General features: G+C 42.3%; 2 protein-coding genes across 2 annotated transcripts; one reads left to right on the top strand and one right to left on the bottom strand.

The window, feature by feature from the left end:
- Window positions 1-169: 169 nt before the first annotated feature.
- manf (mesencephalic astrocyte-derived neurotrophic factor) lies at window positions 170-2,895 on the bottom strand. The gene is made up of 4 exons (XM_033966006.2): window positions 2,672-2,895; window positions 2,075-2,202; window positions 1,233-1,374; window positions 170-1,151 (listed from the first exon to the last, which is right to left on the bottom strand). Exons 1-4 carry the CDS (start codon window positions 2,757-2,759, stop codon window positions 967-969), a joined length of 543 nt encoding a protein of 180 aa, XP_033821897.1. The 5' UTR covers window positions 2,760-2,895; the 3' UTR covers window positions 170-966.
- A 4,333-nt stretch (window positions 2,896-7,228) lies between these two features.
- Window positions 7,229-9,814, top strand: oser1 (oxidative stress responsive serine-rich 1). The gene is made up of 4 exons (XM_033966005.2): window positions 7,229-7,612; window positions 8,044-8,153; window positions 8,238-8,354; window positions 8,588-9,814. Exons 2-4 carry the CDS (start codon window positions 8,077-8,079, stop codon window positions 9,453-9,455), a joined length of 1,062 nt encoding a protein of 353 aa, XP_033821896.1. The 5' UTR covers window positions 7,229-7,612; window positions 8,044-8,076; the 3' UTR covers window positions 9,456-9,814.
- The last annotated feature ends 10,207 nt before the right edge of the window (window positions 9,815-20,021 follow it).

The following is a 20,021-nucleotide window of genomic DNA, read 5'->3' on the forward strand; positions in this document are numbered from 1 at the left end:
GTATAAAGAACAAGAATGCATATATACAGTCTATGATAATCATGTTTATCCCTCCTGTCATCTTCATTGAGTTTGTGAGCAACTGAACCGCTAAAAAAGTTAAATTGTGTAGAATTCTAATAAATGCACGACTTACATTTGCAAGAGTCAAAAAACAAAGGCAACCTCTACAATGTAATAAGGATTTTTTTTAATAAATGACCCCATCTACAGAAATTAAATCCATATACAACACAATGTAAAGGGTTGCTGACCTATTGCAACTCTCCAGTGTTTTTACTTTCTGTCATTTACAGAAAGCAAAAGAAGTAACCGTTTACTCGGGTGAAACAGCCAAACTGCAGCCCTTCTGAAAGAACCAAGGGACCTGAAAAAACTGCTGTGTAAAAAAAACAATCTGAATTTCATTCCTTCCTTTTTAACAAAAAGCATATGGAGTTTTTAAACGTATCAAACAGTCATCATTTATCAACAAGCTCAGCAAAATAGATGTGTCGTTACATCCAAAATGCACAATCTGACCAGAGCCTTAGATGAACAAATTCATCACGTACGGATAGAAAAAGCACCTTTTGCAGTTTAAATGACAGGAAACTTTCAAAGTGCAGATAGACAAGATGCCATAATGTGGCCTATTTCAAAAGTGTGGTTCCACTGTTTCACTGAGTCAAATATTTTCCCCATTAGGTGTTTCCAGGATTTGTGTAGATTGCAGTTATTTTGTAGTGTCAAACTCAAACACTACATGGTGATAGAAAGACTGCTGAGACCAAAAGACCATTATTCTCAAAAAAAAGTTTATAATTCTATTAAAAATCAATAAACTTAAACTTGAAAAAAATAACATAACAAAAAAGAAACAAAGACAAATGAAAACAGTGTCCTCTTTATCTTCTTGTGAATCTCGGCATCACTAAATACATCCAAGTCAAGTCCAAAGTTACAAGGTACTTTAGTGCTCCGTCATCACAGTTCTGTCCGTGCTTTGGCAGCTGAAGGTGCATACTTGGGCATGAGCTCCATGATCTTGCGAATGAAGTCAGACTTTTCTGCGCAGCCTTTACAAGATTCTCCCCATTCTTCCAAGATCTTCTTCAAATCTTTCACTTTGAGCTTTTTCAAATCCACTGTGCTCAGATCCAGTTGTTTGTCTAAAATAAACAAAATGAATAGATGACATTTCATTCTTGTAGAACAATACAATATTAAAAGGTTCATAAAAATGTCCTTACCGTATTTTAGTTCACAAATCTGACTGTCCTTTTTCTTGAGTTTTTCACAAATCTTTTCAACTGGAACATGGTAGCTCAGTGGTTTGGACACCTCGTTGATTATCTTTGTAGCTGCGTCACTTGTTGCCCCAATGTAATAACACTAAACAACAGAAAAACTTTCAGTCATCAAGAACACATTTGGCTGATTGGGTTTAGTTTAATTTAGTTTCACCCTCGACTTCAGTGTAACTGACAAATGAGTAACTATTTGTGGACACGGAGGCTTGTCAAAGCCTGATATCATCCTCAGAAGTGAAGCAGGGCTGGGCCGGGTTTGTGCTTGGATAAGAGACCGCTGACTATACCTGCCAGTGGCAAAACTGTTGTTGTGTCCTTAGGCAAGACACTTTACCAAATTGCCAAGAATAAAATTGGTGTGCGAGTGAATAAAGCAATGTAAAAGGGTGACTTGAAAGGCGTGATATAAATCCAATGCATCATAATAAAAACAACATTATTAGCGTTCATGAAATGTGTCATTAAACCTTTCAATCAAAAATATTTAAATTACACGTAGAAGAAATGTTTTAACCATTAACAGGAAAGTAGCTCCTATCGCCCAAACATAATGGTATTGTTGCACCTCACATTGTCTAATTGTGGTCACGGACGTCCCTGTGAGACACATTTGACAATAACACTAAAGCCAAATGTACAGAATGTGACGCTGATAGAAAAGTGCTTCTTTGGACGGAGTTCTGTTGAACAGTGATGTGTTGTTACAGATCAGTTCTCTGTGATTCAATAATAAGACATGTCTGAAAATGCTCAAATAACCTGTTTGTTGTTTGTGAACTTACAAAGCGGTTGTCTTTGCCCTTGGCGTCTTTGCAGACTTTCATCAGGGCCGTCTCTATATCTCCATTACTGAACTTTACATTATTCTCCTTCAACGACTCGTAAAATTTTCCTAGAAAGGTCACACACACTGGAAAAGAAAAGCAAACATGTGTTAAAGTTAAATGTTAAAAAGAAAAAAAAATACATTAAGAGAAATACTTCTGGATTTGGAAAAGCTATTTTAACACCATCCAGTGTCAGGAACAGCTTGTGTGACAATTTTAAAATAGCCTCCTGTCGCTCGACTATGGTAAAACTACAGCACTAAACTGTACTCTACCTGCAGCAAAAACACAAATATAATGTGTCTAATCAAAGAAACAAATGCCAAAAGTTTAACCCATCTTTCATAGACAATGAGAACAGAGATGGAAACAAAGATGCAAATGAAAAACATGTTACATCTATAATTATTTGGCAGAATTCAGAAATAATCTAACCACCCACAGTCTATTTACTTTAATCCGACTATAAAACCAAGCTGTAAATAGAAGTTAGAGAGTAGAAGTTAGTAATCTGAAGTAGAAGTTAGTCAATTGAATCAGAGGCTGTTCCACCTTCACACTCTCCCTCCTTCAGGGCATCCGAGCTTCCAGGCACCAGGGCCAAAGCGAGGGCCACCGACAGCCCACCTAAACAAAACATGTCCGTCCTGTTCAAGGATAATCGCACTTTAAACTACGAGAAAAGAAACAGCTGAATAAACGTGATCTCTGCGCTCATGAGGCGCTTCTGGAGGAACCGGGTGAAGCGAACACTGCGTCTCTTCCGGATTGAGCGGGTTTTCCGGTGTGACGTCAAACGCTTCTTTCACCTGATTGGTCCACGGGCCGCGCTTTTCCTGTAGTTTTCCACGCCGTGCGCTGTGATTGGACAGAGATAGAACATTTAGGGAACAACGTCCAGTTGGCGCAGTGTGATTGGTCCAGCGCCGCGCTGTGTTTTCATGAGGCATTTCACTATAATATCATTTATTTACATTATATCACCTCATTATATCACATATTTACATTATATCACATATTTACATGACAGTCGGATTTATTAATACAGTTAAAGTTTAAGTCTGTGGACTGAGCTGCTTCCTTGAAACCTTTGCTTTTATTAACTTCATGAACAGATGTTATTTTCATATTTGCCCAAGGTACTATCCTAGATCCTATTTTAGACTTAAAAATGATTTGGACACACTGATAAAGCAGCTGTCACATTACAACATTATAACAAAGAGCAAAAAATATAAACTGTACTAAAATAAGTATCAATAGTGTCCCACTCCAGCACTGACGAAAACCACAACTTTTTACTATTTCTTGATTAATGCCAGGCCTGCTTTTTATATGTCTTATCTGCAAAGTTGACAGTACAGGCTCTGTAGAATGCAAATAGGCCAAGGCAGTTATTTTGAGGACTAACGATGAGTTTAGTCTTTATTTGGCCACTTTTTGCCAATTTCTTAAAACAGGCATAAAAATGTCTTAACATAAAAGTAAACCTCAACATTAATTAGGTTCTTAAAGAGTCACTACTTTACTTTAATTATTCAGAAAAATAAAGCTTATTCAGTTTACTGTTCATTAATTTTGTAGTTATTTAAACTTCCTCTCTGTTCAGTTTTGATTTTCCTCTATGATGAGTATCTGTTGTAGACAAATAAACAAAGAGCCTCATTGTGCGAGTTTGAGTTTGTACTTGTTGTTATCATTCAAAACCGGGTCTGACACACAAGTCCAGCTCATTTAAGAAGTGCTTGGTCCAGTCCTTGGTCCAGTCCTTGGCCCAGTCCTTGTTCCTCGAGTCCAGGTTTGAGTTCTGTCGCCTGGACGTCCTGAAGTCCCAAGTCACTGCCCTCAGAAATGTAGGAGTGAATTTCCCATTTATTAATATGCACAGACATTATGGAGATTCAGGAAAACTTGTTTGGTCGTGAATCGAGAACAGGAGGAAATAAGAAAAGGACATTGAGATGCAGCACGAGTCAGGTCTGTGGTGACTTTGGCTTTGGTGGTTTAAGACACATGGATCTCACAGAGTCCAGGCCCCAGATCCATTGATCCAGGGTCTGTCCATTTTACCCACGTCCTTGTCCTCTTTGGGTTTGTGTCCTTGAACCTGTCCTTGGTGTGATATTTTAGCGTATTACAATCAGGTAGGTCTAGACGTGTTTACATCTTTTGCTAAGTGTCTGTGGGTTTTGGCTTAAATGCAAAATCACAAAAACTTTTCCTCGTCAAAATAAAATATACAGTATGTCGTTTTAAATGTTTAATCAATATTGCAGTGAGTTTCATCATCGTGAAACTCATGGATGGGGCACATGAAGCCCACTTTAGTGTCGGTGGTAAGGCTGATGGGTGTAGCCCACATGTTTCTATTCATGATCGTGGGTTTTATGAAAATCGTTGCAATTAACAATGTAAAACAAAACAGCCTTTATATCCTTTGAATCTGTAAAATGGGCCTATTTTCTTTCACCTACACAACATCTGACACAGCATCCAGCAGCACTAACCCCAGCATTAAAGCACTGCACGTGCGCGTGCACGAGTGGCCCTGCTGAGCTTTGACCCACCTCCTCCGGCTGAATCTGGGCCATACAAGGTCAAATTATGGCACAGCTCTTCATCGTTTCATGTTGGAAAATAAAACTATGTATTTACACACAAGCTCCAAGGAACAGAGAGTTTGATGACAGATGCACAAACTACTAGGGGATTATTTCCAAAAGTTTTAGGCACCGGACTGCTCTGGGTTAGGGTCCCGTCTGACTTTATATTAGGCTCATATGATCCATATTGTTTGGGAGGGCAACAAAAGGTGTAGTTTCATAGCGAGGCCTGTGTTGCTTGTGAATGTGCACCTCGTGAGTCAGGGCAGCATTTTTAGACGAGACACCTGCTTCAGACATAGTGCGACCTGGTCACATGGTCCTGGTCACTCTCTGCTGTGTGGAGGATCGGGCGTCTCACATGTGGGCACCACAGCTGCTTGGCCCTTGGTGCTCTGTGCACGTGCTCCCCGTGAGGCCTCAGGACAGGACTGTGCTCAACACAAGACGCTCCTCATGTAACAGGAACATGCAGCTTTTATGTTGGACGAGAACAAAATACACACCATGGAGAGTCCAGACACCAGGTGTGCTCCCGTGTGTCACATGCACGCTCCCGTGTGTCACATGCACGCTCCCGTGTGCCACATGCACGCTCCCGTGTGTCACATGACTCTATGAGGTATCGCCTTCTTCGAGGCTTCACCCACATGTGGATCCAAAACCTGCATTATGGGCTTGGGATATGTGTGTGTTTTGCTGTGTGTGTTTTGCTGTGTGTGTTTTGCTGTGTGTGTTTTGCTGTGTGTGTTTTACTGTGTGTGTTTTACTGTGTGTGTTTTACTGTGTGTGTTTTACTGTGTGTGTTTTGCTGTGTGTGTTCTGCTGTGTGTGTTCTGCTGTGTGTGTTTCTGATGTGTGGGGCGTGTTGTGTTTCTTTATTTGTCTTTGTGGCTGGTGTCGCTCTGAGTCAGTGTCTTTACTCTTAGTTCAATTATATGTGATCCATTCGACCTCAAGATCCAGTACATCATACTCTGTGTCCACTGTGCTCTGTGTCCACTGTGCTCTGTGTCCACTGTCCACTGTGTCCACTGTGCTCTGTGTCCACTGTGCTCTGTGTCCACTGTCCTCTGTGTCCACTGTGCTCTGTGTCCACTGTGCTCTATGTCCACTGTGCTCTGTGTCCACTGTCCACTGTGTCCACTGTGCTCTGTGTCCACTGTGCTCTATGTCCACTGTGCTCTGTGTCCACTGTCCACTGTGTCCTTTGTGATGCTGCTTTAACGGGTTTACTCTGTTTTTCTGGTCCATGTCTTATCTGTGTGGGACAAATGTGCTGTATGTCCTGACACTGACACAGCTCAGGGCGGACGCTGTCCCTGACGCTTTGTCCCTGACGCTTTGTCCCTGACGCTTTGTCCCTGACGCTTTGTCCCTGACGCTTTGTCCCTGACGCTTTGTCCCTGACGCTTTGTCCCTGATGCTCTGTCTCAGGGACAGACGCTCTTTACTGTGGCACAACAACTTTAATAAATCAGACTCTTTTATTCATTACTTCTCAGTTCATTTTATTCTTTGGTTGTTTTTCTTATAGAAATTCCACAACAGTTTTGGCGTCATGGACCGAGCTTTTTGTCCTGTTCTTTTTGTGTGACTGATCCAGAGGCTGGACTCTCTGGAGGATTTTCATCCCATTCTCTTGAGGACAGAGCTCCATCACTCAGTCTGGAAAACACCAGCGCTAAGGCACCGAACCTAAATTAAAGTAAAACTTGAAAACTTGAACTAAAAGTGCCACTACTGCCTGATGTGCTCTGTGTGACCTGCACTCTGGACTTCAGCTGCTGCTGTGGACACACTGACCGGGGCTGAAATGACCGAGAACTTGGGCTGCAAATTTGTTCATCTCTGTTCTGGAGAGCAGGGCACAGGGCAGAGCACCACAGGGAGTGTGTGTCCAGTGCACCTGAAAGCACCACACCTCGAGCTGATAGAGGCCATATGTTTACGCAGCAAACTACCTGACTGATAAAGTTATATTACCTCATAAGAGATAAATAGTTTAAATTATGCCCTAAGTAGGAAACAGTGTGAACATCCGGACACACTGCATTTGAATTTGCCTCCCCTCACAAAAGTTTTATGTTCCCTCGTAAGTAATAGGCCTAAATAGTCTGTTTTATTTTCACTGTGTCCGCTAGAGGGCGCCACAGACATTGTAATATATGTTTTATTTTCACTGTGTCCTCTGGAGGGCGCCATAGACACTGGACCGACACCAGACGTAATGTTTATGCAGCAAGATACTTAATTGATAAAGTTATAATTGATAAAGTTATATTATCTCGTAAAACAGATAAATAAACTCGTGCCCTCAGTGGGGGCATTTGTATTTGCAAAAGTGTGTGTGTTTTTGTTTTTTTTCTCACAAAAGATCTAGACTGTGTTCCCTCGTAAGATGATCGCGTTCCCTCAACTAGTAATATATGTTTTTTTTTTTCCTTCATGTTTTTTTTATTATTATTGAGAGGAAAAAAACAGCCCCGGTCACGTGAGTCCCGCTGTGACGTCACGGGGTGGTGTTGCAGAGTCACTGTTAAAGGTTTGACTGTAAACAAGGCCGAGGGGAGAGTTTGAGCCGAGCTGCGCCACATTTAGACACATTTAGACACATTTACAACAGTTTAATCTCTAACAGACTTTTCAAGATTAGGATTTGATGAGTTTTACTCGGAATCCAGACGCGTTTAGTGAAAACAGAAGAGCTAAAGAGCTAAAGCTAAAGAAGCTAAAGGAGCTAAAGGAGCTAGCGCTGTTAGCTCTGTTAGCCTCTGCAGATCGCCTTATTTGTCCACAGCTTTGCTGGAACAAGTAACGATCCTCAGAGAGTAAAATACTTTATGTCCTGGTCATTCGTTTCTTTAACGCGTCCAGAACCTCTTAAACCGTGAGTATTGTCATGTTTTTGGATTTTATAAACTGTTTGTTTCTTTTCGTCCAATATCGCATTAGCTTTAGCTGCTATCTCAGGCAGTTAGCCGTTAGCCACAGTTAGCTCTTATGAAATCAGCTGTTTACTGCGACTGAGACTGAGTTTATTCTGCTGTTTTCATTCTCACTTTCTCTTGTCTGAGTTTGTATCTGGGACAGGGGCCTCTGACCATCAGACTCTTTTCATTCTGTTCATATTTTGGAGGGAAAAGTTAATGTTAACATCGTATCAGTTTGATGTCATTTACCACAGCGTTTCTTTTCTCCAGAGTCACATTTCTGTGTGTTTGAGTTAAACCTGTGCACATTGTGCAGTGATTGCAGCAGGAGGTGTTTGGTCTGTCAGTTCATTGCTGTTTGACTGTTTCAGCTGTTTGACTGTTTCAGCTGGGTGGCTGGTCAGAGCTGCCTCCTTCCACCATGGAGGCAGGAGGAAAGGAATGTGAAGAGGAAACTCTGCAAACAGCTTTTAAAAAGCTGAGGGTCGATGCAGAGAGGTACGGTTTGGATGTTTGTTTTAATTTGTAAATGTAAACCATGTGGGGTTATTGTAAAGTTTAAAGTTATTTTTTTTCTTACAGTTTATCTGGAGCAGTGAGTGCCTCAGAAGCTGTGACTCAAAGATCAGCCTCACGTGCCTGTCTTGACACAAATGGTGCTAAACCTAAACTTGTCTGCCAAAAGGACAATTGGCACGGGTACGTGAAACTTCACTTGTGTATTTTATCTGTACTTCCCATCCATTTCTGTTTAAGTAGTTGAAGTTAAATGTCATTAAACAGAGTGTCACTGTTATTCTTAAAATAAGACTGTAATTTCACACAGACACATGTGCAGTATATGACATAAGTCTGACATTATGTATTTAAACCTCTTAATGTTTTAATTTATTTGCACATGAACATGTTTTCACTGTTTTCTTTATCTGTAGATGCACAAGGAAAACCTCCAGAGGAGCTTCGAGAACACAGCGGCGCCGCCGATCCAAGTCCCCCATTCTCCAGCCCCCAAAGTTCACATATTGTAGCTCTGCTACAGCGGCTGCACTGTCGCCCTCTAGTGGCTGCTTGAAACAGCAGCTCCTTGCCTGTCTGGAGCCACCAGAACCTGGTCCCTTGGGGGAGGGTGAAACTCTGTCCTCTGTGGCCCAGAAAGAGCCTTCCTCTTCACATGCACAAAGTCACATCTCTGCATTGATATTTGGAACATCTGCTGCTTATGACACAGCACCTGCTGCTTCAGCTTCTTCGTTACAAGAAACTGTCCCTGCAATCAAAGTCTCTGGTGACGTGCAGACAAGTGAGGAGAGCAGAGCGGAGAGAAGTGCCTGTGACGGAGCAGAGAGTGGAGCACGTCTAGCACAGGCTCAGGCCTCTGACTTCAGAGTATTATCAGAGCTCAGCTCATCGTGTGCTTCTCCTGCTCAATGTTCCTGCATTCACAACAAATGTGTGGAAACTCCAAAAGGCAGTGAGGAGACCAGTGTTTGTGAGCCCAAGTGCTGTTGCCTGCCTAATAATCCTACAAGCTGGAATGATGTAGAGGTGTATTCTTTTACAGGGCTGCGAAACGTTGTCACTGAATGTGAAAGAGCCACACTGAGTCCAGAGGATTCTCAGAGAACTGTCAGCACCAACAGTAACTTATCAGCCACTACATCAGGCTCCCCTCGCTCGTGTTCAGAACAGGCCAGAGCTTATGTAGACGACATCACAATAGAAGACCTTTCAGGTTACCTGGAGTATTATCTGTACATCCCCAAGAAAATGTCTCACATGGCTGAGATGATGTATACTTGAACTAATCTGTCTAATATAAAGGATATGTTTGATTTGAAGTGGGCTATGACCCCATGTTGATTGTCAGTTGTAGAGTGGTTTAAGGCATGAAAAAAATAAATATACAATAATAATTGATGAATTTATTTAAAGCTTCTCTTGTTTCACAGCTGCAGACACAGCAGTTGCTTTATGGCTGACTTTTTGTTCTGTTTTTGAGTTTACATAAGAAGTTGCCAAAGGTTTTGGTGCAGGGTTCAGTCGGACATGATACTGTTGTAGGAATATGCAAACTTGTAACGCCAAGTGTGATTATGTTTGTGTCCTTTAAAACTCATCTGTCTGGGTTAATTTCACTTAATAAACTCGCTTTGTTCAAACTGTCTTTCTTTTTTAATTTTTATTTGATTTGGGATCCAGGTCGTGGGAGACAATGTGATGTAAATTCAGATACATTTTGACAACTAGAACGACACAGTGTGCTTAGATTTAAGATAGAATAAATGTGTGTGTGTTTAGAGACCGCAATGCAAGTTACAACAAATGCAAAAGTGATACCATTAAGTGCAAATAACAATCGATGGTTTTCAGAAGTATAAAAAATGAGGACTTTTGCCGTATGAGATGAAGCTGAACCCGAGTTCCTGACCTGACTGTTACTTCAGATGCTGCTTCATCACGGTAGTTGTTGTTGTTCTTATTTCTGCTGTTTATACATTTATATCATATTTTGTTTCACGGTAAAATTATTAGAAATCATTAAAGCAGAAATAATAACTGCATCCAGGAGAGGGCGCTATTGCAGTTTGTTTCACTCTGAATGTTGAATTAAGCAGATCCAGGTTGATTGAGATGTGTTTGACACTAACAGGACAAGTTACAGGTTAGCTCTGTGGAAAGGCGAGCCTGTTCAAATAGACACTGACCTTTCCAATGTGCACAGTGAAGTTTCAACACTTCACCAGACTTTTTCTCCAGTTCTGAAAACATTCTTTGTCTCCTCCAGACGCACATTTCTCTTGGTGTGACCTCTTCCACCTCCTGTAAACTTAATTTTCGAAAGACTCTTCTATTTCTTTGTTCATCGTCCACGTGTCCAGTCCGAGTATTACCTGGTCTTACTTGACTTCCGCAGCTCGAATCAAGACGATCAAAGCAGGAAAAATCCAAATATGCAGCAGAGCCTGAGGTCAGACCCAGAATAAGTGCATGCCAGTGGTTTTCTGCCCTAATCTCAGACACATTCCTTTGTGCGTGTCCATATGTCCCACACCAGTGTTTCATATCTGAGAACGAGCTTTGCGTCTGCTTCTGATCAACACTGGACATGCCTCAAACCTGAGCTCCTCCAGTGAACGTTAATGTACACGACCTGTTCAAACAATGGAGTCCACCTCAGCTCCCACGTCGCCTGGAGCTGCAGAGTGTTGTGCATATGCTGTAACAAAAATAATATATAGTCTTGTTCAAGTGGAGCTGCGGCGTGATGGGATTTTTTAGCAGGACTTTGTAGGTTCTGCACACAGAAACTAGAACTAAACAAAATATTATACTGTAAATGGAGATGTGGTGTTCAGAGGCGTCTGTGCAGATCTCACTTCAATTATTTAATCAAGTCTCAGTAACATTTTTACCAAAGGGTTGTGTATTTTTGGAAGAAAATGAGAAGAATCGAGGCTGTACGTGACTCAGTTCGTCTTTCTCTCAGTTCAAACGCTCCTGATGTTAAAGTTTTCTTGATAAATGCATAAAACCCAAAGTTAATAACGTGGAAGGAGCACAGTTTTCTGATAGTTTTGCTTGAGTCACAGTTGGAGGCGTCAGTTTAAGCAAAGACTCACAGACTTCCCTCACCCCGGACACTTCCTCCAGCTCCTCTGGTGGGACCCCGAGGTGTTCCCAGCCCAGAGACCCAGAGACTCAGAGACCCACCCACCCGGCGGAGGAAAAAACTCATTTCAGCCGCTTGTGTGTCACTGGTGCGTCGGCCGCCCCTGGACCCTCACAGTTCATTTGTTTTATATAAAGACAAATGTATGTTTTTGTTAATCATTATTTATTATGACTTTATCAGGTTCAGTCTCATTTTAGACCTGGTTTAGTTTCAGTTTAGACCAAATTCAGACCTAATTTATTCCAAGTTTAGATTTGGTGGAACCTGTGGAGTCAAATACACTGCACTGTATAAAAAGACACTTTTTTTTTGTTTTTTTGTTTGTTGTTGGGTTTTTTTTTCTCACTGTTTGACATGAAATCAGACTAAACTTTTTTGTTTTAGGTCAATTAGTTTTACCAAAATTATTTCTATTTGTGAAATGCCAGAATAATGAGAGAAGGATTTTTTAAAACATTTTTTCATGACTTTAAACAATTTGGGAAAGCCCAGAGGATGATGTCATATGTTTGGAAGCTTCTGATTGGTTTATTGACAACATTTTTTAGGTAAATATAGACTCACCTGTGGAACGCACCTGGAACGCACACACCTGGGACACACACACCTGGAACACACACACCTGGAACACAACTACCTGGAACACACACACCTGGAACACACACACACCTGGAATACACACACCTGGAACACACACACACCTGGAACACACACACCTGGAACGCACGCACCTGGAACACACACACCTGGGACACACACACCTGGGACACACACACCTGGAACACACGCACCTGGAACACACACACCTGGAACACGCGCACCTGGGACACACACACCTGGAACACACACACCTGGAACACACACACCTGGGACACACGCACCTGGAACACACACACCTGGAACGCACACACCTGGAACGCACGCACCTGGGACACACACACCTGGAACACACACCTGGAACACACACACACCTGGAACACACACACCTGGAACACACACACCTGGGACACACGCACCTGGAACACACACACCTGGAACGCACACACCTGGAACGCACGCACCTGGAACGCACGCACCTGGAACGCACACACCTGGAACGCACACACCTACCTGGGACACACACACCTGGAACACACACACCTGGGACACACACACCTGGGACACACACACCTGGAACACACGCACCTGGAACACACACACCTGGAACACGCGCACCTGGGACACACACACCTGGAACACACACCTGGAACACACACACACCTGGAACACACACACCTGGAACACACACACCTGGGACACACGCACCTGGAACACACACACCTGGAACACACACACCTGGAACACACACACACCTGGAACACACACCTGGAACACACACACCTGGAGCACACACACCTGGAACACACACACCTGGAACACACACACCTGGAACACACACCTGGGACACACACACCTGGGACACACACACCTGGGACACACACACCTGGAACACACACACCTGGAACACACACACACCTGGAACACACACCTGGAACACACACACCTGGAGCACACACACCTGGAATACACACACCTGGAACACACACACACCTGGAACACACACCTGGAACACACACACACCTGGAACACACACACCTGGGACACACGCACCTGGAACACACACACCTGGAACACACACACCTGGAACACACACCTGGAACACACACACACCTGGAACACACACACCTGGGACACACGCACCTGGAACGCACGCACCTGGAACACACACACCTGGGACACACACACCTGGAACACACACACCTGGAACACACCTACCTGGAACGCACACCTGGAACACACACACCTGGGACACACACACCTGGAACACACACACCTGGAACGCACACACCTGGAACGCACACACCTGGAACACACACACCTGGAACACACACACCTGGAACACACACCTGGGACACACACACCTGGAACACACACCTGGAACACACACACCTGGAGCACACACACCTGGGACACACACACCTGGAACACACACACCTGGGACACACACACCTGGGACACACACCTGGAACGCATCTGGGACACACTGTTTCTTTGTGTAACGTTGGGGGAAAGTCAAAGAATCAAGAATCAGGAAGATAAAAGTGACACGTCCGGTTCATCCTGAAGGAGCCACGTTCATCTGTTCAAATAAAACAAATATAAAACCATCACATTCAGTCTGTACCTAAACCCAGTATCACACCTTTAAAGCCACAATGTGTAACTTTTCTGATGAAGGACATGTTACGACCCAGCTCGTGTGGGGAGGGAGGGAACAAAAAAAGAAATCCAAGATGGTAAAATGGTAAAATGGTCAAATAAGGTCATTTAATTAACACATAAACATTTACGAAGAATTAAACCAAATAAAACAAAGGTAAAGTAACTAAACATTTTACAATAATACAATCTTGTGCACAGACATTGCCTGGAATGTTCTGGAATATGGCATTAAACGTATTTATCTCCATGAAAACACAAAGGTAACACGGTCAGGCCAAGTTACAGGTCATATCTGTGGAGAAGCGAGCCCTCTCACAGTAAGAATGCAGGTTTTCCAGGTTATTTTGAGTCATTTATGTGAATACTTACATAATATACAGTAATATGACACATGCAAGATACATAGGTTTAATGCCAGAGTTTGGAACATTCCAGTAAAAACAATAAAATCTCCATGGAGACAAACAGGAGCTGATCCCCGTCAAAAAAGTTACACAGTGCAGCTTTAAAGGGCTTATACATGATTATTATCCCGTGTGTTTGAGCAAAATGTGTCCGGCTCCAGTCTTTCATTATTATTTAGCAAATAAACATAATTTTGTTGATCTTTATTGATCTAAAACAGTTTGATTTTTGTTTGATTTCATGTCAGTCAGTGAGAAAAAAAGCGTATTTGTCTTTTTTTTTTAATTTAATCTTCTGTTTCAACTGTATCTTCGGCGATAAACCACGTGAAACTTACAAGAACCACAGATTTAAAGTTATTTCTGAAAAAAAAGTGTTGTCTAAATAATCTAAATAATTCATGTGACAATAAAAACATTGTTCAGTGGCTTAACTTTAGGAAATGTAGATATATATATATTTTTTTATTATGAAATATGTGGGGAACTCCGCTGTGGAGCAAACCACACTGCACCAATCAAACGCTGCTACTCTACTTTCAGTTTTTGTTTTGACTTTTTATCCTTTCTGTAGAAGCGCAGTGAAAAACCACGGCCACCGAGGTACTTCACAGTTATGTTTCTGAAAGTTCTGCACCACTACAGTCTCATCTGTGCCGGGAACAAATGCACTGCCATAAAAGTCCGACCGAAACCACAGCGACAACGACAAAGAGTCTGATGTGAAAGGAGCTTCTGACAGTCGTTCTCTGGAGTCATCTGTGTTTTTTGACAGTGTTTCTGAGAGATTTTTCACGCAGTTTGATGCAGAATCTATAACAATAATTAATACAAGAGAAATGATCTACAGGTGTGGCCAAAAAGACAATAAAATGTAATAAACTTGAGTTGTGCCTGTGCAGAAATGACTCGGCTGCATTTAGTTATTCACACATGTTCATAAAAGAGCGTTTTATCCGTGTATTTAAGCAGAAATATCGTATTAATCAAACTCTTGTGCTCTGTCTGCAGCTGATTATCAAGCATTTTATTGTCTGAAATGTGTGAAAATCACTTATAAACTCATTGCAGTGAAGAATTAAGATGCTCTGATGCAGAAAATCAGTGAGGAACAACTTTGGACTGACGCAAACCGTGAAAATGAAGTCGTTTTTCACTTTTTAAGATGGAAAAAGCCAGATGCAGCGTCTTTATATGTGATTATTTGAGGGCGTGACTGATTTTTTTATGCATTTATTTATTTAAAACACAGAAAACGTTAATTAACTTTCCGTCTGCAGGTAGAGGACACGTTAAAGAGTCTATAAAAGCACATCGAACTACAATATTTCATGTATAACAACGTCTCCTCAACATAAACACAATCATTAAACATTTAAAACTGTCAAAATTCAGTAGGACGAATGTCATTAGTCAAACTTTACACGTTCTTTCTGTGTATATTCAGCTTTTCTGCGACTGTAGTGATTCATGTGTTGATGTGGACTCAGCGTCGGAATGAAAAAGCGGTTCAGTCGGGTAAATATCTGTGGGCACATGGCGAACTGCTCGGCGTTACTTGGCCGTACTCGTGTATAAATACGTGAGTTTGAGCCTCTAGTGTTTCCAGAGCGCTCGATAAACAGCAGATGAATGAACCAGACCGGGGCCTTACTCGTGTTTGTGTGTTTCCGATGAAATACACGTGCGAAAAGAAAAGGATCAAAGTGAGTACCTGGACAAAGACGCTGAAGGGGAGGTACTTTATGCAGTAGAGAATACACCTGATTAGTACTGACTTAAAGTATTCAACATCTTTTGTGTCTGGATCACCTCGGGTTAAACGTGCACTGCTGTTTTGACGTTTTCTCTGAAGTTCGTCGTGGAGTAGTCAGTAAAACATGGACAACGGTTTGATTTTGTGTAACTTTGTAGTATTTTGACAGTGATCGAAGTACTTTCTCAAGACAGAAGCTCAAGGAGATACCCAATGTTTCTGCACGTATCAGGGCGAACGTTGGAGTCGTCAGGAACTGGAAATAAGCAAACGCACTCGTACTTCTCGGTTCTTCCTTCGTTCAGCGTCTCTTTTCTTCTCAGTGGAATGTAGGTCCTCAAATATCAGGTGGCTCTAGTGTCACAAATGAAAAGAGAAGCTGATAAAGTTACATGAGCAGAGAGAGGAATCGTACGTGAGCTGCACCTGAGACGGAGGAATATGAACGAAAACAAATGAGAACAGATGAATCCTGTGACAAAGTGGGGCGTCTGTCTCTTTAAAATCAGCAGAATTGTGTTTATAGTCACACGTTTGTTCATTTTCAATCATTTTTCAACACAAAACAGAACAATCCCGGGTTTGTTTGGTTTACTTTTCAGTTAGTCGACCTTTTATTTAATCACCACACACGTTTGTTACTTTACAGATATTTTATTGGATTATATTTGGTTAATTCAGTTTAACACATCCATCCGTTTTTACCTGAATCTCCACGTGGTCCAGATGCAGAGGGGGCGTGGTCTAAAGCCTTGGGGTGTGGTCGTGTGCCGGACCATGTCTTGTTTCGATGTCTGTTTGTGTTTTGTAATGTTTAAGTGTTTATAGCTTTATTTTAAACACTTTTTGAGTTAAAGTTAAGTCCAGAGTGTGTGACGATCCTGCTGAAATTGTACCTGCCGCACCTGAGAAGTAAATAGCGTTTACCTGGAGGCGGAGCTTCAGGTTTGAGAGGGTTTATAAGCAGGACAAGTGAGTCTTTTGGGGAGAATCAGGTAGCTGGATACACGTGTTTTTTTGTTCTTAATTTCTGTTGCTTTTGCTTAAATCGAGCATTCATTTTTCCCCACAAATCTATGAATATTTGAGTTAAATCAGTAACAAAAACGAGTCAACAATGCCTTTTATATCAGCTTGTCATCGCTCTGTCCAGTCATCAACTTAAAAAAACCCGTGTTGTGACTCTCCAAAACTGGATCATCGACTATAACACTCAGGACTCTTGTTTTTTTCCGTTATTATTGGTGCATTTATAAGAAACGAGGACTGTACAAAACCTCGTTCCTCTTTACGGTGCCCTTTATTTTAGGAGGAAGTAAAACTGTAACTCAAAGTGCACAGGGAGACAGATCGTGTTTCGTTTGCTCTTTGACTGGACAATGAAACAAAGACTTGTCCTCTGAGAGCGTCTTTCCCCTCAGCAGAGGTCCACACGCCTGCGTCCTCCTCTTTACACGACGCTTTGTTTGTCCAAAACTCAAAATACTCTGAAGGTTCGACCATAACTCAAGTCTGCCAGTGTTAAAACATCAGTAGGTGGCGCTTTTTCCTCGGCGTATGACATTATTTTGGAGTTTTGAGGCTTTATTTAACAGTTTTCCCTTAACTTTTGACTCTTATAAGTGAATAAAACTGGTTAACGTTGAATATTTGTGCTTGCGGAGACGTAAAACTGTTGATAAAACATTCTTAAGCTCTCGTTTTCTGTTTCTACTGTTGCTACGCTATAGGGCCTGGACTCCATCTTAACGTTCACCCTTCTTATTTGACCTCTGACCTCCCTCCCCGGGTTCACGGCTCACTTCAGGGGTGACATGGGACTCGGTTATTTTGCAGACTGCGAACCCTAAACGCTTCCACATGCTCACCCTGGCGTTTCTCAGCGTAACTTTCGCGTTTAGACGAGTATTATTATCATTATCTGGAAAAGCGGGGCAAAGAATCTCTCTGATAGGACATGATTTGTGGGTTGCGGACTATTTATGATCAAATAATGGGGGATTCGCCGGAGTATGAGGAGTGTAAGACAAATGGGATTGATAACCGTGTTGTTAAAACTGTAATTACGTAGTTTGAAACCACTCAGAATGATATACTGTCGAAAGGAGCGCTGGGTTCAATTAGACTCTCCTGCCCGATCTTGTAAACATTGTGACATGTTGAGATGGAGAAGTTGAGACACATGGAAGAAATCATAAATCCTGGTTCCGCACAGGCCTGTCAAAAGTGAAACTCCAGTGACCATTTATTTACGCATTATACACAATATGTTAGAGTCCAAACCAGAGCGGATTTGATTTACTCACACCCCCACAGCCTCAAATGACACATGTGCACTGCTTTTTAAATATTTTTTATGATAGTTTTACCCCTTTCATGCATTATTTCAACTTCAAGAACTATATTTGATGTAAAACTTTCAAATAAACCCACATCCCATGTCAAAAAGAGCTAAACAAACATCATTTTGTGTTTACGTAAATGAAAAAAAGTGATAAAAACAGTGATGTGTGACCAGTTTCACATTTACCGGAGCACAGTATTAGTCATTCTAATGAGCCAAAGTGTTGTGTCTCCAGTCAGTGTGAAGAAATCTGTCATGTGATTGCGACACGACATTTCTCAGGAGATATTTCAAACTGTCATGGATGAGTTTAAACCGCTGCACTGTTACGACTCGCCTTAATTCACTTACTGTTAAAGAGATGATGAAACTACGGCTCATCTGCAACGCTGTGGTTACATTTTTAGAAGGAATAATAACCGTATGATCCTCCCCCCGGCTCTCGTGACGGAGCTGTACACTATGAATAACCCTCTGTGTGGATAAAAATACTGTACATTTACGGAGTCATGTTTGTTTTACTGTTATTTCCTCTGCTGGTGGGACAGGGGGAGACAGCATGTCCTATGTCTCTCTGGCCTGGGAACACCTTGGGGTCCCACTGGAGGAGCTGGAGGACGTGTCTGGGGCGAGGGAAGTCTGGGAGTCCCTGTTTAGCCTGCTGCTCCGGATAAGAGGAAGAACGTGGACGGATGTTTTTTTCCTCCTGCGATCAATTCAAAACGACACGGGTTTATATCAGGAGTCAGTTCTATAATTATTGTGTAACGTTTTCACACTGAAGTGCCGTGTTGTTGTATGTTGTGTGTTGTTGTGTGTCATAATCACTGCATGAAGCTACTGTTGATAAAAACTCACCAGTCGAGTTCACATGTGTCTCTCTGTAAACACTGCAGCTCCACAGCTTGACCCAGTTGAGAGGAATTTGCTGCATTAAGGGGAAACTGGGAAAAAGGTCTTTAATACGTCACCTAAGTGCAGCCACTTCCTGTGGAGGCGGCTGGGTTTTCTCCATGGCGCTGGCAGATATTTGCACAAACACGAGGAGGGCTTGAACGGGCTCTTTGATGGCGGGGGGCTCGCACGCTGCGCCGTGTGGACCTTAGACTTAGGCTGATCCTCTGCCTGTCACAGCGGCTTTGGGTCTGATCTTCGACTCTGCACAAAAACACTTCCACAGACGTGATAAGCTCAGACTCAGGAGGCTCCATCAGGACGTCATTAACTCAGAATGAAAATGAAAGAGTGTTTTTTTCACTTTTTTACAGTTCATGCTCTTCAGATTTTTGGAGCCAGATATTTATTTTGTTTTTGTTTTTCACTTTGAGGAGTAGTTATATTCTGAAATCCACATTTTAACATAGAACAACACACAAGTCAAAACAGTGACTCCAGTTCTCCCGTTAAAGTCCTGACCAAACTTTGGCCCAGATCAGGAGACGAGTCCTCGATCACAGCCCCACAGCGCCCCCTGCTCCACGCCGCCCTAACAACCATCTGTAATTAGACTGTTGTCTTCTCACATGTCACCACTAGATGGCATCTACATTACTGCAGTCTGACACTGTGACCTGAGAGAAGATCAGAGAGCACGTGGTGTTTATATAAACGGACAGAGCTCACCTGCCGCCGCCGCACTCCGAACAGGAAGTGATCATGGGCGCACGTCCAGCTCCATCAACTCTGGCTCCAATTCACTTCACACTGAAACATTTTGTCCTCTCTCTGTCTCTGCTGCTTCAGACTCATTCTGGTCTTAAATGTTCGTATTAACCCTCTACATGATCCTGGGGTTTTTATTTCACTATTGTGTCTGTAAATCAAGATATGAACATTAATAACAGACAAATCAGGTCCTTCTTTCCCCGAGGTCGCTCCTGTTAGCGTTAGCAACAGGTTTGATTGACAGCGCTGTGGCCGGGACAGG

The sequence above is a fragment of the Periophthalmus magnuspinnatus genome, chromosome 5 (genome assembly GCF_009829125.3).
Source record: "Periophthalmus magnuspinnatus isolate fPerMag1 chromosome 5, fPerMag1.2.pri, whole genome shotgun sequence".
NCBI classification, from domain to species: domain Eukaryota; kingdom Metazoa; phylum Chordata; class Actinopteri; order Gobiiformes; family Gobiidae; genus Periophthalmus; species Periophthalmus magnuspinnatus.

What these genes read in the sequence shown, in the direction of transcription:
- oser1 (XM_033966005.2), top strand. Translation starts at nt 8,077, where the DNA reads ATGGAGGCAGGAGGAAAGGAATGTGAAGAGGAAACTCTGCAAACAGCT. An exon ending in CTGAGGGTCGATGCAGAGAG is followed by an intron (nt 8,154 to 8,237) that starts GTACGGTTTGGA and finishes TTTTTCTTACAG; the next exon opens with TTTATCTGGAGCAGTGAGTG. An exon ending in CAAAAGGACAATTGGCACGG is followed by an intron (nt 8,355 to 8,587) that starts GTACGTGAAACT and finishes CTTTATCTGTAG; the next exon opens with ATGCACAAGGAAAACCTCCA.
- manf (XM_033966006.2), bottom strand. Translation starts at nt 2,759, where the DNA reads ATGTTTTGTTTAGGTGGGCTGTCGGTGGCCCTCGCTTTGGCCCTGGTG. An exon ending in GAAGGAGGGAGAGTGTGAAG is followed by an intron (nt 2,203 to 2,671) that starts GTGGAACAGCCT and finishes TTTCTTTTCCAG; the next exon opens with TGTGTGTGACCTTTCTAGGA. An exon ending in GATTTGTGAACTAAAATACG is followed by an intron (nt 1,152 to 1,232) that starts GTAAGGACATTT and finishes TGTTTATTTTAG; the next exon opens with ACAAACAACTGGATCTGAGC.